Source organism: Wallemia ichthyophaga (genome assembly GCF_000400465.1).
Source record: "Wallemia ichthyophaga EXF-994 unplaced genomic scaffold scaffold19, whole genome shotgun sequence".
Taxonomy (NCBI): domain Eukaryota; kingdom Fungi; phylum Basidiomycota; class Wallemiomycetes; order Wallemiales; family Wallemiaceae; genus Wallemia; species Wallemia ichthyophaga.
In genome coordinates, this window is record NW_008806292.1 from 108,402 (window position 1) to 128,780 (window position 20,379).

The 20,379-nt window shown below is 44.9% G+C and overlaps 8 protein-coding genes across 8 annotated transcripts; 2 read left to right on the plus strand and 6 right to left on the minus strand.

The window, feature by feature from the left end:
• Positions 1-27: 27 nt before the first annotated feature.
• On the plus strand, positions 28-631 carry J056_001915 (DNA-directed RNA polymerase III subunit RPC9; the record flags this gene model as incomplete). Its single annotated transcript, XM_009271543.1, has 2 exons — positions 28-153; positions 203-631. 2 exons carry the CDS (start codon positions 28-30, stop codon positions 629-631), a joined length of 555 nt encoding a protein of 184 aa, XP_009269818.1.
• Positions 632-696: 65 nt separating this feature from the next.
• Positions 697-1,298, minus strand: J056_001916 (uncharacterized protein; the record flags this gene model as incomplete). The annotated part of the gene is made up of 4 exons (XM_009271544.1): positions 697-822; positions 867-1,010; positions 1,046-1,151; positions 1,201-1,298. The coding sequence occupies 4 exons, from the start codon at positions 1,296-1,298 to the stop codon at positions 697-699; spliced, it is 474 nt and encodes a 157-aa protein (XP_009269819.1).
• An 89-nt stretch (positions 1,299-1,387) lies between these two features.
• Positions 1,388-3,652, minus strand: J056_001917 (GC-rich sequence DNA-binding factor 2; the record flags this gene model as incomplete). The annotated part of the gene is made up of 6 exons (XM_009271545.1): positions 1,388-1,591; positions 1,639-1,926; positions 1,973-2,568; positions 2,624-2,757; positions 2,804-2,912; positions 2,959-3,652. 6 exons carry the CDS (start codon positions 3,650-3,652, stop codon positions 1,388-1,390), a joined length of 2,025 nt encoding a protein of 674 aa, XP_009269820.1.
• Positions 3,653-3,791: 139 nt separating this feature from the next.
• J056_001918 (Chitin synthase 4) lies at positions 3,792-10,881 on the plus strand (the record flags this gene model as incomplete). The annotated part of the gene is made up of 11 exons (XM_009271546.1): positions 3,792-5,475; positions 5,528-6,104; positions 6,329-6,353; positions 6,404-6,853; positions 6,910-7,187; positions 7,234-8,521; positions 8,569-8,733; positions 8,783-8,864; positions 8,910-9,224; positions 9,605-9,739; positions 9,791-10,881. The coding sequence occupies 11 exons, from the start codon at positions 3,792-3,794 to the stop codon at positions 10,879-10,881; spliced, it is 6,090 nt and encodes a 2,029-aa protein (XP_009269821.1).
• A 186-nt stretch (positions 10,882-11,067) lies between these two features.
• J056_001919 (DNA polymerase alpha subunit B) lies at positions 11,068-12,933 on the minus strand (the record flags this gene model as incomplete). The annotated part of the gene is made up of 6 exons (XM_009271547.1): positions 11,068-11,076; positions 11,106-11,429; positions 11,476-11,706; positions 11,756-11,953; positions 11,999-12,250; positions 12,295-12,933. 6 exons carry the CDS (start codon positions 12,931-12,933, stop codon positions 11,068-11,070), a joined length of 1,653 nt encoding a protein of 550 aa, XP_009269822.1.
• Positions 12,934-13,050: 117 nt separating this feature from the next.
• On the minus strand, positions 13,051-13,446 carry J056_001920 (uncharacterized protein; the record flags this gene model as incomplete). Its single annotated transcript, XM_009271548.1, has 3 exons — positions 13,051-13,150; positions 13,201-13,309; positions 13,359-13,446. 3 exons carry the CDS (start codon positions 13,444-13,446, stop codon positions 13,051-13,053), a joined length of 297 nt encoding a protein of 98 aa, XP_009269823.1.
• A 168-nt stretch (positions 13,447-13,614) lies between these two features.
• On the minus strand, positions 13,615-15,719 carry J056_001921 (uncharacterized protein; the record flags this gene model as incomplete). Its single annotated transcript, XM_009271549.1, has 3 exons — positions 13,615-13,722; positions 13,778-14,539; positions 14,589-15,719. 3 exons carry the CDS (start codon positions 15,717-15,719, stop codon positions 13,615-13,617), a joined length of 2,001 nt encoding a protein of 666 aa, XP_009269824.1.
• A 322-nt stretch (positions 15,720-16,041) lies between these two features.
• Positions 16,042-20,347, minus strand: J056_001922 (uncharacterized protein; the record flags this gene model as incomplete). The annotated part of the gene is made up of 5 exons (XM_009271550.1): positions 16,042-16,623; positions 16,669-18,777; positions 18,824-19,159; positions 19,453-20,125; positions 20,175-20,347. 5 exons carry the CDS (start codon positions 20,345-20,347, stop codon positions 16,042-16,044), a joined length of 3,873 nt encoding a protein of 1,290 aa, XP_009269825.1.
• Between the last annotated feature and the right edge of the window lie 32 nt (positions 20,348-20,379).

Genomic DNA, 20,379 nt, shown 5'->3' on the forward strand with positions numbered 1-20,379 from the left:
AGCACTCTACAAAACATTCTAGCAGCCATGCAAGTTATTAATACACGCGTTGGTCTCCTAAGTAACTACGAAGTTTTTTCCCTCCTCAAAGACATGCAATCTGAGCACAAAACACATAACACTTCCGATAACGTCCGTTTCATTCAAAATGAGGTTTGTTCTCCTAGCCGTTGTATAATCCCTCTCATTCTCCTCAATACAGACTTTGAGATACCTCAGCGATCCTGCCTTCCCCAGTACAAACCAAAATGAGCACGTAATATCGTCATTACTCGAGCAATTATCTCAATTTTCAACTCTGACGACCGCTGAGAAGTTGATGATTGTCAATATCCCTCCAAAATCCATCGTCGAACTATACGTCATCGTCGAAGAGCTCGAAGACAGATTGAGTGAACAAGACATCGAAGCTATCCTTTCTATTGTACAATCCAGTCTTAATCATCGTGCTGATGATCTCTCTGGCTACTCCAACGCTAATCCTACAGCTCCCAACCCAGATCAACCCCTTTTCGAAGACGACGACGAGGAGAATGCAAAGTACGAAATGGAGGCAGCCGAGCAGGAAGAGTTTGAGAATGCAGACGTTGGTGAAGATGAAGGAAGGGCTATTGATGAGGTGGATGAGTAAGCTATTTGATTTGCTTTTATAGATTACGTGTTGTACAATTATATTAACTTAAATTATTTTATTAATCACGCTGTTGGCTTCACGCTTCCAATTTCCCTCTCAACTTTGGTCCGTTCGCTGCGTGCCTTCTCGCGTTCGTGTGTCATATTCTCAAGCTCAGATTTACGCTTTACGTGAGTTTCTTTCGCTTGCTGTTTCTGGTAAGTTGAGTATCTCACTACACTCCATCACCCACCCCTAATCCCTGCTTTGCACTTTCTGAATTGGCATTGGCTTTGTTCAGTTTTGCCTCAGCAGCTGTCTTCTTCTCGCTAGCCTTTAATTGTGCTTTTGCAGTCTTGTCGACTTTCTTATTAGCTTTCGCTTCCGCCTCGACTTGCTGTCAGAAGTTTTTCAACTGAGTGTATCACCTACTTTTTCAGCCTTGCTGAGATGCTTCTCTGCACTCTTAAAGTCCTTTTCTCTCCTCTTGAGCATCTTCTTTGTGTCCTTGTCCGATTTGGTGAGATCTTTCATTCTTCTGGTGATGATGTCAGTGTGTGTGCATCTTCATCAGCGCAGCGACTCACCTTTCATTTTCCTGAGCTGAAAGCCCTTCTCTCTCTCCACTGCCCGTGTTGTTCTCCAAATTGTTGCTGACATTCTGCTGATTATCACCTTCTGACATAATGGTTGAACGGATAAAGTAGGTGAAAAATTACACGCCTGTCTAAATAGGAATACATGTGGTCATCCATTCAGCACAAAATAACAACACTAAGTATTTACACCGCGACTATTCAATAATTCCCTCATCTGCTGCACATTGCCATCATATCCTGTTTGCTGCTTGATTGATGTCGGTATCCGTCTCCAACTGACTGCATTCTTGAGGATACTTTTTGCTAGCTCGGTATTTATATTAGCAGGTATTTCATTTATAGTGCTTGTTACTATCTGCACCAACGACATGACTAGCATCTGAAGTGTTTTGTGAGTCGAGACCACGTCAATCAATTTCTACTCACATCTATCTTCTCGTCGTCCATCCCACTTAATCCACCTTCGACCATCTCTACCATATCCAAAGCATACCGCGTTTCAGTTTCGTTGTATGGATCGTAGCCGCCATTTCCAAAATGTTTTATCAAGTGCGGGATTATGATAGTCGACAGCAAGTGCGGTATGCACTCCTTATCCATGTTCAACTTTGCTTCTTCATCCTCAGTGTGCATCTCATCATCTGTATCGTGACTTGATGTGTAATTATGACAGAATTCGTAAGCTTTAAGCGTCATAATAGACTTATTTGAATCCTTGTATTTGTGTTAGTTGTAGTAGTACGCATCGACATTGACCCACTCTAAGCGCATCCCAGCCTGTCATCTCCACCTTTGTCCAAAACTCCCAAACGCTCACCATCCCCAGAGGTGCCCAAGCACGTAAGTATTCATCACCGAATGCTTTCCTCCACTCGCTAAACTTTTCATTGAGCACTTGAGACGGATCAAGGAAAGTAGCTGCCTTCACATCTTCAAATAGACGCTTCACATCTCCCTTTATACTCTCTTTGGCTTTTGCGTAGTCTCCTTCTTCACTTGGTGCCAGCGTGATCGCCATTTCACCACCTTCTCTCCGTTTGGAAAGTATCGATGAGCGCTCTGTGATTATTTCATCGTGGCGTTTCTCAATTTTATTTAATTCTGGTTCTTTATCGTCTAAGAAGCTCGCAATATCGTCCGCCCATGTGCGCAAATCATCGAAGAACGACCTACGCGTCTCAACCTCTTCAACCTGTTGGCGTGTTTCAGACTCTGATTGGGAGAGATCGACCAATTCCTTCTGCGACAATTCCGACAGTTTCTGTTTCTCGCTGTGAGCTCTTTCGCCATCAACACGCATGTCCCTGAGTCGGGCAATAGCGCCATCCAGAGTCGGGAGGGGGGTTGTTTCGGGTACTTGAGGTGTGGCGTTAGCAGGGAAATAAGTGCAGGCAACAATTGGAAGACTCACTTGGCGCTGGAATGTACACTTCTTTATCATCCTCTTCATCCTTCTCATGACGGTTGCTGCCCGCCATAGCTCGCTTCGCTTGTGCTTTCTCCCATGCCTGCTGTTCTTCATCTGAAGCCTCAGCTTCATCCATTCTGCACTGGCGTTAGTTGATTGAAAATACTAACATCACTGGCTCACACTTCATCTATCATCTCGCCACGCTCCTTGCGCTGTCGCCGCAGCGCATCCGCCTCAGCCTGGTTGGTAAGGTGTATGCTCTCATCAGCACCTGTAAAAGCACCCATGACTGGTGTGTGTTAGCAAGAGCTTTGACTGGCGAGTGCAAAACCCACCATCATCGCCAAAAACATCATCTTCGTGCTGCAGTCTGCTTTCTATTCCACCACCATTATCAACGTTATCACCAGAAATTGTGAGAGCGTGACTATGGCTGCTGTTACCGCCATCAAGATTAAGACTGAGATAGTCGCTCTCTGTCGACTGTGAACCGGCATGTCTCTTCTTTTTGGCAGTGTTGATCGCCATAGTTGTCGGTATGGGACCTTGTTTACTATCTTTGATTGCTGTGCCATATATGCGCTTAGCTATGTCGCTGTAGCCGTCCTCGCTATCCATTTCATCAGTAATGCTCAGTTGGACGTCATCTTTGGACGGAGTGCTCGCCTTGAGCTGATCGATGGCTAGTTGAGAATAATTTGATGTGGTCGATGTGGTTGATGTGTCTCCCGCATCCCCGTCTTCCGCTCTACTTGGTAACCTGTTACTGATCGATTGAGATAGAAGACTGTTTTTAGACTTGGAAGAGCTATCAGCTGCAGCTGTTGCAGTGTCTTCTACACCACCAAAAGAGAGATTTGAACGTCGTGGCTGCTTTCTACTCTTTTGCTTCTGTTTGAAAGACAGCATTGGAGCGCTCGTACTTTCTTCTGCATCACGTTCAGGTGATTCCGATTTCTGTCGTTCCTTCTGCCTTGCTGAGCCAGTGCCCTTGGCTGTGCGCTTTTTGAAAACAATCTCGTCTGGCATTTGGAAGAAGAGAGAAAGGGAAGGAGTAAAGATATAAATACGCGTTAATTGGTATAGAAACAGAAATATAAAAATAAAATAAATTATTTAAATTTAACTTGAGTGATCAAGTGATACCAACTTTATCTGGCCATCAGTGATGTCAACGGAGTTTGAAATTAATATCGGAACTCTAGTCACACGATTATCTTTCAAATCATCCATCATCGCTACTAGATTACTCGGAATGCTGCGAAATTTATACCCCTTATCTCTCGCAGCCACTTTATCCATAACACAAGCACAGCAATTTCAACAATCGGACACATACAGATCCACAGCCACCCCTACAGTTTCAAATATCCCACTATCCACAGCTTCGATTTCCCCCTCTCTGCCTTCCTCCACTGAGATCCCCCATCAAGATGCTCAATTGTTCCCTCAGCCGTGGTGCTCAAATCCTATCTTCTGCCCAAGTGATATTCTCCAATCCGTCGCTTTCTCCCAGCTATACGCGGACGGCAAGACTTTCGTCGATAAACCTACAAAATTTTCAACCCAAGATGTCTTAGATGGTTGGAGTAGCGTAAACGGTAACAATCAACAGAATCTCACTATCGGTCAAATTGAGCAATTTGTTAAAGACTATTTTGGTCCAGAAGGCAGCGAGTTGGTCGAGGTGCTCATTCAAATCGATGATTCACCCTCATTTCTCGACAATATCGACGATGATCTCCTCAAAGGCTTTATTGGCACTGTACATACATACTGGTCTCAGCTTATTCGACAAGTAAACTCCACCGCCACTTGCGATAACGACGAATGCGATTCCACTTTATTGAATCACCCAGACACTTTCGTCGTTCCAGGTGGTCGCTTCAGAGAGCTATACTACTGGGATAGCTATTTTAGTTTCCTGGGTATGTTGAGATCAGGTTTGAGTCAAGAGGTTAAAATGACACTGAATAATTTCATCAACGCTATCGATAACTATGAATTTATCCCTAATGGATTCAGAAGCTACTACTTAAACAGATCGCAGCCACCATTCTTCGCTTTGATGGTGGAAGACTATGTCAACTGGACAAACGACACTGACTTCCTAGACACTGCCATGCCTGCTATCGAGAAGGAAATTTCATGGTGGCAAAATAACCGCACATCCACCGTAGAATCACCTTGGTCTGGTAAAATGCACAGTGTGGCTAGGTACAATGTTACCAACACTGCACCCAGACCAGAGAGCTACCTCACAGACTTCGAGACTGCAAACCAAAACGTGGAGTACACAGATGAAGAGAAGCAGTCACTCTATGCAGAGCTTTCATCTGCTGCTGAGTCTGGATGGGATTTCTCCAGTCGATGGTCCAAGTCTCCTCGCGCCAACGAAGGTCTTGCAGATCAGAAGCCAGTGCTAAGAGAACTCAATATCCGTCAAATTATACCTGTAGACCTCAACTCTATTCTCTACAAGGTTCATATGGCTGCTGCGTCTTTGTATCAGATGACTTCGAGTAATAAAAGTCAGATTGACGGACATAGAGAGCGAGCTGAGGAAATCAAAGAAGCTATCTTAGATCTCAACTGGGATGACAGCGAGTATTCCCTAGTATTTAAAGATTTCAACACTACTTCGAGCGACTACTCAGACGCTTGGTCATTGGCATCTTACTACCCTTACTGGGCTGGCATCATACCAGGGAGTGTCTTGGGAAGTACCGATACTGCTCAGTCTGCTTTTGCAGGGTTGAGATTTGTATTAGATAGATACAACGGATCATTGCCCGCGACTCTCTTCGAGAGTGGGATGCAATGGGATATGAATGCGTGGGCACCTCTGCAATGTGAGTTGAACTATGTGGAACCGAGAACTTACTCTAAAACACTGAACTCAAGACATTGCTGTAAAAGCACTCGAAGCTCTACCAGACAACGTCACAGCGGGTGCCCTTCAACGGCCTGAAGATGGACAGTCTACATATTCATTAGTGCCATCTAAGCAGCTTGGACTAGATGACGAGAGCCAAGCACCAACTCAACCACTGTACAACATTTCCGGCAGCACATCTAACAAAGATGGCTTCATGGATGAGTATGATTGTGAAAATTGGCGAGAGTGTCTCGCGAATGAGGTAGCTCAACGGTTCGTTAGTAGCACTTTCTGTAGCTGGTACACTACTGGTGGATCTATCCCAAATATGCTCAATCAACTACCTGCCGAGAAGCTTGCACAGTATGACGCCGATAGCAGCTACACTGGATACATGTTCGAGAAATACAACAGCACTAACTTAGTGGCAGCTGGTGGTGGTGGAGAGTATGATGTGGTCGTAGGGTTTGGAATGACCAACGGAGTACTTATAGAATTTGGCAGCGAGTATGGATCTAGCTTGGTCCGTCCAAACTGCCCAGGTGTTCAGATAACAGAGAGACAAGCAGCTCGAAGACAATTAGCGCCTCTTTTCAGCGGGGCGTAAGTGGAACGTAGTGTCTTGTCTTTATGGAGAATACCGACAAGAGGGAAAACGCGGAAAACGCGGAAAATAACGAATAAACGAAGCACTTAATGATAAAGGACTCTTGAATGTAAAAATCAAACAGTAATAATTTTTGTCTTGTTGTAGGCGGCTGTGCTCAAGCGTGGTTGGAAAAGCACCGCAATCACTGCTTCATTACATTTGGGATGAATCGCCATAGACACGTACCACTAGAAGAGAGTGATGTGAGTGTGTTTACTGATATTTAAACGCGCTCACTTACGCGCTCATCAAGTCAGAAGACCACTCGTCATATCCCATGCAATCAACTACTGAACTTCCACAGTACTCAAGCCATCCATTCAACGAGTATGACGAAAGCCCCTTCCAATACCCACGCTCTCCACCTCAGCCTGCCTCTTATGGCTACGCACCCGTCCAAGAACCCACCATTATGATGCCAGAAGCCCAAAGGCTGCCTGAGCCGGAAGCTCAAGTATTTGTAAGCTCAGATGCTACACATGGCCCCAACCCAAATCCTATGCCTACTGGCGTACAGCTTTATGACGCCCCTTATACCAACCCAAGCGATCCTTTCGTCGATGATGACCGCATGCCAATTCGACGCCTAAATTCTGATACTGAGGGTGTCGGTTTGTTAAGGCCTGGAACTGCACTTTCAGGCTCTACTCACGCCCCTAGTGGTACTGCCCCTTCAGTAAACAACGCTGACGACTTCGACGAGGTGAGTCCTTCTCTTTATCCTCTATCGCAGCAGACAGCTCAAATATCCCATTACAGGACACGGCTATACGCTATGGCGGTATACCGCAGCGCGTTCCAAGAAGATACAAGACAACAAAACGTGTTGAGCTTCAAGACGGTAACCTGGTTCTCGATTGTCCTGTCCCGACGCGTTTATTGGATATGTGTCATAATAGAGAAGGCGATGAATTCACTCACATGAGGTACACCGCCGCTACTTGCGATCCAAGTCAGTTTGACGCTGAACGCTACACACTCAGACAACAATTGTACAGTCCACCAAGACGTACCGAGATTATGATTTGCTTGACTATGTGAGTGCTAGGACAGCAATGAAAAACCCTCTCTAACCTACCCAAGGTACAACGAAGACGAGTTCTTATTCACACGAACAATGCATTCTGTCGTAACCAACATTGTCCACCTATGTTCACGTGGTAGGTCCAAGACCTGGGGTGACGAAGGTTGGAAAAAGGTCGTTGTCGTTATCATCTCAGACGGTAGACAGAAGATCCACTCAAGAACTCTGGCTACAATCGCCGCTCTCGGTGCATATCAAGATGGTGTCGCCAAAAACGTCGTTCAAGGTCGTCCCGTCACAGCTCACATCTACGAGTACACCTCCCAAATTGACATCAAGCCAGATATGAAATTCAATGACAAGTCAAAGCGAAAGGTACCAATTCAGATTATTTTCTGTCTCAAGGAGAAAAACCAGAAGAAAATCAACTCACACAGATGGTTCTTCTCTGCCTTCTGCGAAAGTCTGCAGCCGAATGTCTGCATGTTACTTGATGTCGGTACGTCTCCGGGACCAAGGTCGATCTATCACTTGTGGAAATCTTTCGACGTAGATTCAAATACTGGTGGTGCATGTGGTGAAATTGTCACTTTCAAAGGAAATTACATGTCAGCTTTGCTAAACCCACTCGTTGCAGCTCAGAACTTTGAATACAAAATGTCAAACATCCTTGACAAACCTCTTGAATCAATTTTTGGCTACATCACTGTTCTGCCTGGTGCTTTCTCAGCGTACAGATGGGTAGCTCTGCAGAATGACGAAAATGGTCAGGGTCCGCTTGAAAAGTACTTTTTGGGTGAAACACTGCATGGTGGTGATGCTGGTATCTTTACCGCTAACATGTATTTGGCTGAGGATAGAATTTTGTGTTGGGAACTCGTCTCCAAGAGAAACATGCAATGGACACTACATTACGTCAAAACCGCCAAAGCTTACACGGATGTCCCTGATAGAATACCAGAGCTTATTAGTCAGCGTAGGCGTTGGTTGAATGGTTCCTTCTTTGCCGCTATACACTCCGTTACCCATTTCTACAATATCTATCGCTCTGGTCACACGGTGCTTAGACAATTTTGGCTACACGTTGAAATGATTTACCAGCTCGTCAATCTTGTCTTCAGTTGGTTCGCAATCGGTAACTACTTTATCGTGTTCCGTGTTCTTTCATCTTCAATGCTGCAGGCTGAATCTAAACTAAAGGCTTTGAACGTTATCCTCGAATTTCTGTATATTGCTCTCCTTGCTTTGTCTTTCTTGCAAGCTATGGGTAATAGGCCACAAGGTAATAGCAGTAAATGGGGCTACTTGGCTGCTTTTATCGGATTCGCTTTGATTACGTCATATATGGTAAGTGTTTTGGTTTCATCTTGGTTATTCTCACATACGGGTTTTAGATTGCCGTTGCTTTTTATTTGGCTGTCACTGGTATTCAAAATGTTATCAACTCACATAATGGCAGCATTACCGCCGGGGATCTTTTCAGCGACCAAGTATTCATCACTATTGTCATTTCTATTACAGCTACATATGGGTTGTACTTGATATCCTCGATATTATTCGTGAGTAGCTAGATGTTTCTACAAGCAGTATAACTGACCATCTACACAGTTCGAGCCATGGCACATGCTCACTAGTTTCTTCCAATATCTCATGATTGCTCCAAGTTACATCAATGTATTGAACGTCTACGGTGAGTTTTCTCAGTCGAAACGAACACTACTGACACAAGCTCTAGCATTCTGTAACACGCACGATATTTCCTGGGGTACAAAAGGCGATACCCACGTAGCAACAGATCTTGGTGTCGCAGGAGATAAGAAGCAGAAGGGCAATAAGGAAATAGACATCGCTTTACCAACGGACCATTCCGATATTAATGCAGCTTACGAAGACGCATTGCACACCATGTCTCACCCACCTCCGCCTCACAAAGAGGTCGAAGACCCAGCTACGAAGCAGGCAGACTATTATGCCTCTTTCCGTACTAACACTGTCTTATGCTGGGTGTTGTCGAATGCACTTCTTGGTGCTGCTATTCTTTCATCCACTAGTGCGTTTGAAGTGGATGATGGATCACATAGAAACCGAACAAACATATACATTGCGATAGTTCTTTACTTTGTTGCGGGATTGTCAGCGATTAGGTGAGCCGCTACAACTTACTTTGCTTCATGGACGCTAACTAAGCTAACAAAATGCAGATTCATCGGTAGTTGCTCATATCTGATATTGAGATTATTCCATCGCGAGTAAGAGAGGTACATATATTAATTTTACGAAATAGAATGCAGTAACTTTTCTTTGTCTTAATTTTATTCTATGCGATCATTGTGAAAGAGCCCTTTGTCCGATACCACGATGAGCAACACACACGGTACATAAAGCAACGACAACAGATACGTGCCATGTGCTAATTACATTCGTCAATAGGCAGAAAAGACGCCAAGACTGCAGGACGCGGTCCGGTGGTGTCGATCGACAGCGATAACGAAGATTCAAGACTGACTTCATTCAACTTGCGTCCAGCTAGTCCAGAACCTAGAGCTGGCTTTGTTTCGACTGCCCGTAGGCTTTCATCTCTCACCATCTCTGCGCATCTCTAAAAATATTCACCAGCATCCCCACATTCCAAGAGCGGACGCAAGAGAAATGCCCTCGATAATCTCGATAGAAATGGCTCGAAGGTTTTCAAGAAACCAAAGCAAGATCTCATCCCAAATAGGAAACCAGTCGAGAAAGACAAGACAGCAGGACCAGCAGCGTCATCTAAGGAGAACACCAACCTCTACTCGAATCAATACAAAAGAGAAAACATACATGACATAGTGGAAAGTGCTCACAATGCTCAGAACAGAGCCATTCAGTTCGCTTCCCCTGAAAAGAGAAACTGGATTTTGGATATGGTTCCATCACCTAAGAAGAGTGATACGCCCAAGAAGGCTGAGAAGCTTCTTACTGCTTCTAAAACCTCTCAGAATGCTCCTCCAAAGGGAAAGAAACACATGTATCAGCTAACAGAGGTTGACGACATGAGTGACATCAAAGACCTACTTAATAGGGAGGAGACTGTTTTACATACAGATACCTCGTCATCACAAATGGATGTAGATACTATGGAGAGCCTTATTGATCTACAGAAGCTGATTGATAAGGAGAAGGATATAGATAGAGAAGCAGAGCTGCACCAGTCGAGCACTGGGAGTGGCGCTAGTCCCAATTCCCCTCGCAGCAACCACTTATCATCTAAGAGTGAGGAACTCATTCAAAGCGAACTTACGAATCGAATGAACAGGACTACCTCTGCAGATAAAGGGAAAGGTAAAGAATGCAACAACAATATTAACGAAACTGGCGAAGCAAAACAAAGTGAAAAGAATAAGGACGAATCAAAAGCATCAGACAACCCATACGCTATTCTTGATAGGAAGGAGAGGCTTGAGTTGGAGCTACGCAAGCAAAGATGGCAAATGAGTACCTTCGAAGAGTGGAAAGAAGATGGTGTGGAAATCATTGAAGAATTCGCAGAATTAATTCACCAAGTACAAGAAAGAATAACCTCTAAAGTAACGCACATGACAGACTACATATCCAAAATTCAACAAGGCAAAACAATGCTCGGCGAACAAAAGCTTAAATTACAAGTAGCGAGAGAAGAGGTCAATGATATGACCAAAGCGCTGATATTTAAAAAGAGAAAAAACGACTAAATATTAACTATATCGACTCTGCAACGATCACTTAAGTCATGCTGAATATATTGATTTTCTTGTGCCTTTAATTGCTGTTTGTTGATAGGGTGTATCGATAAATGTGCGAATGTACCACTGTTCTTTCCTTTTGCTGCGTAATAGGGATTTATGCAAAGTGATTGGTCTACTTTTTTTATGAAATGCTTAAGCATACTTGGTAATATCAGTATATCGGGTATCACCTTCTCCTCATCTTCTTCGCCAGTCTTTCCATTGGGAAATGATGCAAGTTCAAGGTGCGATACATCCAAATTAAGCTCGTGCGACATCTCTTTTGGTGGCGGGAACATAGGATAATAACTTTGCTGGTCAATTATATCGCGACACAAACTCATCATGTTGTCCCTTGGATTACTGTCTTGAACAGCGTCGTCTTCTTGATCAGCTTCTTTGAGAGTTTTGAAAAACTCCTGATTGCGTAGATGCATCAAGTTATCGACGTTTGATATACCAAACAAGACCTCGTTGACATGGAACGAAGCCGGATTTGTGACGCATTTACATCTCTTTCAAACTTGTCAGTCAGATGAAAGGTAATGGAGCGAGACATACCTGTTTTGGTGGTAGACCGAGGTTATTGCGAGGTAATGAGTTTTGCGGATATACGACATATGGAGTGATAAGATCTCTCACACTCGGTATCAACACTGCCGTACAACCTGCAGCCACTTCTAACGCTCTAGTGAGTCTGTTTCCAATACGCATTCTAAACAAATCCTCCGGAAGTAAGTCGATCTGGCCTGCCTGAATCATTGGGTGGTTCGAATCAATGAACGGACCAAGCTAATGCTATAATCAGACGAGTAAAGTATTGCGAAGGTCTTTTACGTACCAAAACGAGAACATCCGGTTGTCTCTTTTCAACTTGACTCATCAGAGCGTCAAATGGCTCGTAATTGAGGTTGTTGTCTATTGTGAAAGGACCTGTAGCAACCATTACTGACATTGGAGAAGAGCCCAAAGAGTCCGTGGAGTGCTGCATTTCTAATAGCTCAGTTGAATGAGTCTTTACAGCACTCAATGGCGGCATCTACGCTGTATGTTAGCAAAACAAAGAGTATTTCATTAGACATACGGTGAATATTTCTTCGACACCAAAGTATCCTGCGCCTCTATTAGAGCCCAAAACACCGATTATGCGACCAGGGAACAAGCGAATGCCCTTACTGCCTTTAGGTACACCTCTTACTTTGCACTCGTTTGAGAAGCGTAAAGGTATTCTAGCGCCGCTGCCTAAGGTCTTTGAAGTTTCGAGAATGACACTATCGTCGCTGAGCTTTGTTATGTCACTTTCTTTGCAAATTCTTCCGATACAGATTCTTTGTGACTTGAGGTGGGGTTAGTTAGGGAGATTCTGAGGATGAAACATACCATATTAACTATACTTGGGTCACCAATTTCGAAATTAGGTTCACCTTTGAAGAGGTCTTTCACTCTGTTCGCGAAATAATCGATACGCTCATCAAGTACGGCTGAGCGCTCAGAGAGCTTCTCGAACATGTATCTATACTTGAATTTGTTTAAGGAGACAGCAGACATGAGGTTGACGCGTGGTTCTAAGCCGGAGTACTTTGGAGCGAGATTGAGGTGACCATTGAAGGTATTGACGATAAGGTCTGGGTTCTTGCGTAGTGCAAAGTGGTTATGTGTGGGCTTTGGAGTGCTATCGTTGGAGTGATTAGAAGGGGTGAGTGGGGATTGATTGGACTGAGTGGATTTCAGCGGCGTTGATTGCTGATTGACCCTCTTTTTCAAATTGAGTGAATGATTCTTCACCGGAGTACTCTGTGCAGCCTCAGATCTCAATTGAAGCTTAAAATTGCGTAAATTTGAAACATTAAGATTCTTGTCGATGCTGTTATTTAATATAAATGATTCCCACTTAAAGTAAAGTTCTTCTGGCGGTAGATTGTGTATTTTGCAGGTGGAAAGTAATTCAAGGCTTAAGTTTTCATCTGAGGTATTGAATAGCTTGGATATGCTGTGGCTGTGGCTATTGGTGGATGTCATTGTTGACTTCTCGATGAATGTCGTCTAAGAAGACGCGTATGAAACGCGTAAATCAAGATACAAATATAATTTATTCTTCATTTCGTACAACATATTCAAATTCTATCTCCATTTCATTCAAACTTCTCCAGATCCTCTCCTTTCCCTAGGCAGCTGTCCTTGATTTGGTGAAGAAGACAAATTATTCGAATTTGAAGCGGGGGAAGAGTGAGGAATGCTATTTTAGTTTATATGAATCATTTTGAATATAACTAGACACAAACTCACGTTTCTGGTTTGGGTATAGCCGTACCAACTGGCTGTGATGATGTCTTTACGCCTGCTTGCTCCATTGCATAATCACCACTATCAAAGTATTGTCTGCCTTTGTTTGCGCCTGTGTATTTTTAAATTGTGTGCACACTCCTCGTTATCAGTTAACCAACCTAGCAATGCACCCGGTGCGCCCTTCTTCGGCTTCAATTGTCCAAACTTTGATTTCAATTGATCTTCTTGGGCTTTGATGTCACTCATTCTGTGATTCTGTTGATTCCGTCGTTTCTGTTGATTGTTCGTGGTCATCATACGTCATGCGTAATTAACTATACACGGCAATTTTGAAAATTAATTTATTAAGTAAAAACGCAATCTATTATACAAAACGCTATACAAGCAACTCTAGGCTACATATTCTCAGCCTATTCAACTCTTACTAGTCACTCCCGCTGACGACACCTTCTTTGACGGCGTCTTGCTTACTGATTTATCTCCATACTTTAATAATTGATATAAAGAAGATATTTGATCTGCCTGTTTTGTCATGTGAGCCTTGAGCCCTGAGCCCGCGTTATTTCCTATGACCTACCTTTGACTCAAGCACACTTATCACTTGATGTAAATGCTGCGTCAGCACTCTCCTCTTTGGTGCATTTGATGCTGGGTCAAGCACTTTGAATTGCTCTGACATTTCTCCGTATATTCCCTTGTAGTGTGCAAAGTCATCTTCCAACTCTCGAACTACTCTTGCCAATACCGTTTGTGGCGGTACCTTGCTTTCCCAACCCGAAGAGCTCTTCCCTATACGCTCAATCAAGCCTTCGACGAAGCCATCATCGCCCACTTTCTGCTCAACCGGCGTTGGTGGTGGTGCTACGCCGGACGTCCGTCTTGCAGACTTCGATGTAGACGCAGGTAATGACCAATACATCCCCACCTTGTCTTTTGATCCACGTTTCGATGTCTTGGGTGTGGCTGTTGTTGAGTTTTCGTCGACATACATTCCAGCCACCTCCTTCTCCTTTTTACTCCTATCAAACTCTTCTCTTCTCCTCTCTTTACTATGCTCTGTTGTCTCTGTGGATGGATGCGAACGTGCTGCTCTGTCTCTTGTTGGCGAAAAGAAAGAGCCTGGTGCTGGATCAGAGCGGAGATGAGCGCCGAATGGCCTGAGGACGAGTTTAGGTGGTGCTTCATCTGTCCCTTTCTCGTACGAGTTGTGCAATTTGTGCAAAGCCTGACTTTCTTTCTCTTTTTCTTTCTCTTTCTCTTTTTGTCTTTCTTTCTCCTCAATTCTTTCTTTCTTTCTCTTTTTCTTTCTCTTTTTCTTTCTCTTTCTCTTTTTGTCTTTCTTTCTCCTCAAGTGCTTCTCTTTCGCGGATCGCTTCTTTCTGAAGTACCTCTCTTTCACGCTGTGCTTCTCTCTGCTCAAAAGCCTCTCTCTCACGCAGAGCTTCTCTCTCCCTAAGTGCGTCTCTCTCCCTAAATGCTTCTATCTCTTTCCGTGACCTCTCTTCTTCCTTCTCCTTACCCTCGTTGAGCGCTCTCCACAACCCGTCGACATCCTTGTTGAGTTTGGTGACTTGTCCGTTAAGCCAACCGATTTCCCTATCTTTATCGACGAGTTTCGCTTCGTTTGCGCTGCCGTCGCTCTTCAGTTCGTTGATTACTTGGGCCTGTGTGTTGAGATCGCTCTTGAGGTTTTCCACTAAGCTGCGCAGTGTCTTGGCCATCTCCTCCAGTGCTCTCTTCTCCTCAGCCAAAGCCGCATACCTCGCCTGCCAATGCTGTTCAATTTCGTGTGCACTCTCTTTTTTCGCGCGCGCCGCTTCTCGTCTGGCTGATATCAACTCCTCCTCCAATTCCTGTGCGCGTTGTCTCGTCTGGGCGTTCTCCGCATTGAGTGCGCCCAATTTATGTTCGAGGTTATTTATACTGCTGAGGATTACTTGCTCATCCTCTCTGCCCAATTTAGTGCGTTTTGAAGACAGCAATTTGTGTGTATCGCCTGCCTTATCCGGCGACGCAGTTGCATAAGTGAGACCTGTGATATCAGGCAAGCGAGCACCATCCATAGTCCTGCTATGGTTAGGCTCCTCATACGTGCTACCACCGAAGCGTGATGGGTTAAATGGCGATGGATTGACTGGCTTGTTGCTTATTAGTCTGTCTAGCTCTTTACTGAGGAGTGCGCGTGAGGATGTCGTCGGTGCTGGTGTACTGCCATTCACTATCCCTTTCAGAGGCGTGTCACCTGTGGGATGTCCCTCTGAGCCTTTCGACGGCGTGTATTCGTAGTCGTTGCGACCGTACTCGAGCGAGTAATCGTCGTATTCGTCATAATCCACGTCTTGTAATGTGAATCCTTCGAGCTGGTGGCGCAAACTCTGCTCAGCTCTCATCCTGTCTCTCTCTTCCTCTGCAAACTGGATCGTCTGCTGTCCAGGCGATGTGAGCGATGATTGTCGACTGTGCGACGTGTGCGAACGCGGTGTAGGTGATGGACTGGCTGGTGGTGATGGCTTGTACATTTTTGTTGGTAGATTTTCTACCTCGTCGTGGATCCTTCACGTTTTTGATATGATGGAGACGGTCTGAAAACGACGCGATGTATTTCACCTGCCAAATTTGGATTTAGGTTGGGTACACGTGATTTATATTTGCTTGTCGTCTGTATATCCTTATACGCATGGCTATCCTTCTAGCCTTCTGCCTTGGTAAAAGTCACTCTCCCCGCTGCTGATCCGAGCTGATCCACCAATCCACCAAATACCTCAATTACTTGTAAAATTCCATTTAATTATTTATATTTACATGCAAGAAAGATTTATATCATTAACCCACTCCTTCTTCTCACCATGAAGCAGCAAATCTTGTGTTTCCTGGCTCAGTTGAAAATGCACCGTCCAGTATCTTCTGTATTTCAGCCAAATGCACTGCCTTGGATCCTGTCGCTACCGAGCTAGATGGATCTCTACCCACATACTGTGGCCAGCGTTCCGAGTGATGCTTCGTTTGCTTCACCAACGTAAGCAATCTTTGTGAAACATATGACCACGCTCCATTGTTCAATGGCTCTTCCTGACACCAAGTTATTTCAGCATTAGGGTATTTATCCAAGTGCTCTCCAATCAAGTCATATGGGAATGGTGAGATTTGCTCTACTCTTGAAATCGCTACATCATAAGCTTGTCTTTCTTCCCTCTCCTTGTAGAGTGTGTGGTACACTTGTCCTGAACACAATATATGCTTGCGTACTTTCTCAGGCTCGACCATCTTTTCATGATTTTCTGGCAGATATCTCTCAAATTGAGTCTGACCAGTCATTTCACTCAATTCTGAACGCGCCATAGGATGACGGAGAAGCGATTTGCTGAAGAAGAGAATGAGTGGTTTACGGAAGTCTCTGTGGACTTGACGTCTAAGAACGTGGAACTAATCGAGGTCAGCTTAGGCGTATGATTAACAATATTTACCCACGTAGTTCGCTGGCGTGGTTGGGTAGACAACCTGGATGTTACAGTCTTGATGCTGACGAGCCATTTCCTCCTCTGTTGGTACCTTAAATGGACTGTCATCAGCCAACTGCAAGAATCTTTCTATTCTACCACTTGAGTGCTCTGGTCCTTGTCCATCGTAACCGTGAGGAAGCGACATAACTAAACCACTACGCTGAAGCCACTTACGCTCACCCGATGCAATGAATTGATCGATAATACACTGAGCGTTGTTAGCGAAATCACCAAACTGTGCCTCCCAAATGGTCAAGTTGTCTGGTGACACAAGTGAGTAACCAAGTTCGTAACCAAGAGCACCAAATTCAGAGAGTGATGAGTTACAGACGACAACTCCCGCCTGTCTGCTACCAAGATGGTTTAGAGGCATGTACAGTGACTCATTCTCCTGGTCAACCAGTATAGCGTGTCTCTGTGAGAAGGTACCTCTTTCGACATCCTGTCCAGATAATCTGACGTGTATCTTCTCAAGTGCTAATGAACCAAGAGCTAATGACTCGGCAGTTGACCAATCAATACCCTTTCCTTCCATAACCATCTTACCGCGATTGTTGATAATTCTGGCCAAGTTCTTGTGTGGTGTAAATCCATCTGGGAAAGTTGAGATAACTTTGCCAATGTTCTCTAATGTCTCTTGCTTCACGCCCGTGGCTGCTGTTGGGAGCACTCTGGCAGCGAGATCATCAGGTGAGGGGAAACCCTCCCAAGATGAACTCAACCATTCACGACCATGAGGTTTGTAATTGGTGGCGTTGTTAAATGCACCCTCGAGCTTTGACCAGACTGCCTTACGATGCTCTTCCATTTGCGTCTCGGTGAAAGCTTCTTCTTGTTGAAGTTGCTTGACGTACTTTGAGAGAGCAGTTGGTTGCTTGGCGATAGCCTCGTACATGACTGGCTGAGTGAACGAAGGTTGGTCTGATTCGTTGTGACCGTGCTTTCTGTAGCAGACCTGATTAATTACAACATCCTTCTTAAACTTGGCTCTAAAGTCTGCAGCTAATTGGAACACGAAAGTGATTGCTTCAGCGTTGTCACCGTTGCAGTGGAAAATTGGCGCATCAATAGACTTAGCGATATCTGTTGGGTAGGCAGTGGAACGAGAGTCTTGCGGATCAGTAGTGAAAGCAACTTGGTTGTTGACAACAACGTGGATGGTACCACCAGTACCATAGTTAGGCAAGTTGACCATACCAAGGGTCTCGTAAACGATACCTTGAGCGGCGAAAGCACCGTCACCGTGCAAAAGTAACCCGAGTGAAGAATCACCCTTACCTTCATCGCCTTCTATGTGTTGCAGAGCACGAGTCTTACCTAAGACAATTGGGTTCTCAGCCTCCAAGTGAGATGGATTGGCTACGAGAGACAAGTTGACTTTCTTTCCTGATGGTGTAGGACGAGTGTAGTTGGCACCCAAGTGGTACTTGACGTCACCACCGCCAGACTGAGTGTCATCGTTTGCACCAGTGAATTCGTTAAATATGGCTTCAGAAGGCTTTCTGATGACGTTGGAGAGAACGTTAAGACGACCACGGTGAGGCATACCGATGGTGATGTGTTTCGTGCCGTGATCGACAGCTCTATCAATGAGAGCCTTCATACCTGGAATGAGAGACTCAGCACCCTCCAAACCGAAACGCTTTTCATTAGGGAATTTGGCAGCAATAAATTGTTCCCAGCTGGTCGACCACAAGAGTCTGTCGAGAATGTTGCTCTTCTCTTCAATATTGTATCTCCAAGGGTGAGGAATTTCAACTCTCTTACGCATCCAATCACATTGATCTTTGTCTGGTATGTGAATGTATTGAATACCAACTGGACCGCAGTAGATTTGCTCGCAAGTGTTGATGATTTCGCGCAAAGACATTTTGTTCCGTCCGTCGATAGCGAAACGAGGGAGAATACCAGGGCCCAAGCTAATCTGGCGATCCAAATCACGTTCAGACCAGCCGTAGTTCTCAATCTTAAGCTCAGCTGGGGCCATATTGGTTCTATCAGTTTGGGTGAGATTGAGTGGGTCTAAGCTAGCGAGGTGGTGACCACGGACTTGGTAGGCGCGGACAAGAAGTTGAGCCTGTGGTTGGGCATAAGAAAGGCTGTGCTGTGGATTCTCAACCCACCTTCAAGTGATCGCCTAAATCGGTATGCTTGGGAGAACCGGCAGATTCAGCCAGAGCACCCGCCAATTTTGGTGGAGGCACAAAAGCCTCAGAAGGGTCCACGCCATTCTCTAAAGCTTCGAAGTAGGTGGCGAATGACGGATGCACAGAATTGCCGTCTTGCCTCCACGAACCGTAGGCAGCTTCGAGGTAAGCGTGATCGAGCCCAGACGTGGAGAAAGCATCAAATGGAGCCGGTGGCTGCTTGAGTGGATCTTGGTAGAGCCTGATGGAAGTGGATAGCAGCCTCCTACTGCTAACTCTGCTGCTTAACAGCGATCTGCGTAACGGGAGCATCTTGGGAGTTTGAGATCAAGGGAAGTTTGGTATTTCTGCAGTGGCTGTTGGCGAGATGTGATTGGGTGTAAGATACATCGTACAATATTATGTAATAGAATGGCTATACGCCCCTGCACCGTGGTTCTTCTGCGCCAGCCAGAGTGCACTACAGCCATCAGAATTTGTCTAGTAAGAATGCTATTAATTACCTGTTTATAAACTACAATACTGCCTAGTAATTAGAATGTGTGTGTCTTGTATGACTTGTAAATCTCCCAAGGCAGCTTCCAGTATTTCTGCTGGAGATGCACGTTGAATGGATTGAAGTCGTATTTCTCCAATCGATTGAGGTATGACTGTGGAGGCACGGCACTAAGAAACACCGGCATGAGCTGCTTCCTTATCCCGCCTTTGAGTAGACTTCGAGCAGCGATCAATTGGTCATTTGCTTCAGTTGCGAATTCGAATGTGGCATCAGAGAGTCTGTTCGCAGATTCCCCATCTATTTTATCTAGTTTGCGCAGGACTTCTTCCTCCACAACGCCATGATTAGCCGTGATATCCGAAGGTATAACCAGTCTACCTTTGGCGGCATGATAAGGGAGTGCCCTGAGCAGCGTAGAGAGCCCTATACTCTTGCCAATGTGGCTCAATGCTATTTGATAGTTTTCTTTCTCGAGCTCGTCGATTTCCGTCAGCTGAGGCAGAAGCAGTTCCAGCTGGAGATGCAAAAGAGAAGATTGCGTCAACTCCAATACTGTCCCGAGGCCTTGAAGGTCCCTTGGAGTTTCAATACTTAACTCACGCTCCCTTCCCTCGATAACGTTGATGAAGGACTGCCTGGGGAGTTCGTACCTCTGCACAGACTCGAAGAGAGCTGTGGCTGTTGGCTCCTTTGTCATCTTGCCTTTGTAGATGTTGTTAATAGCGTCTTTCCAGAATTGCATTCTCATAGCAGCAATCATGTCTTTACTTGTGCTGTCTCTGGGGGCGTATGGTTATTTGTGGACTTAAATTACGTATTGAAACCCACTTGATCGTCGCCAGCTCAATATTCCAGGCTTTTAAAGCAAAGTAATCATCTTGTGCGTATCTGGGGTAGAAATAGCCACAGAGATGGGCGGAGTAGTCAAATCTCCTCACATTATTCTTACAATAGCTTGCTGCCTTTGAAATTTCGTTGAGCCTGAGCAGAGAAGGCCTCATTTGGTGATAGCGTTGTGTTGGAAGCGTTGGAA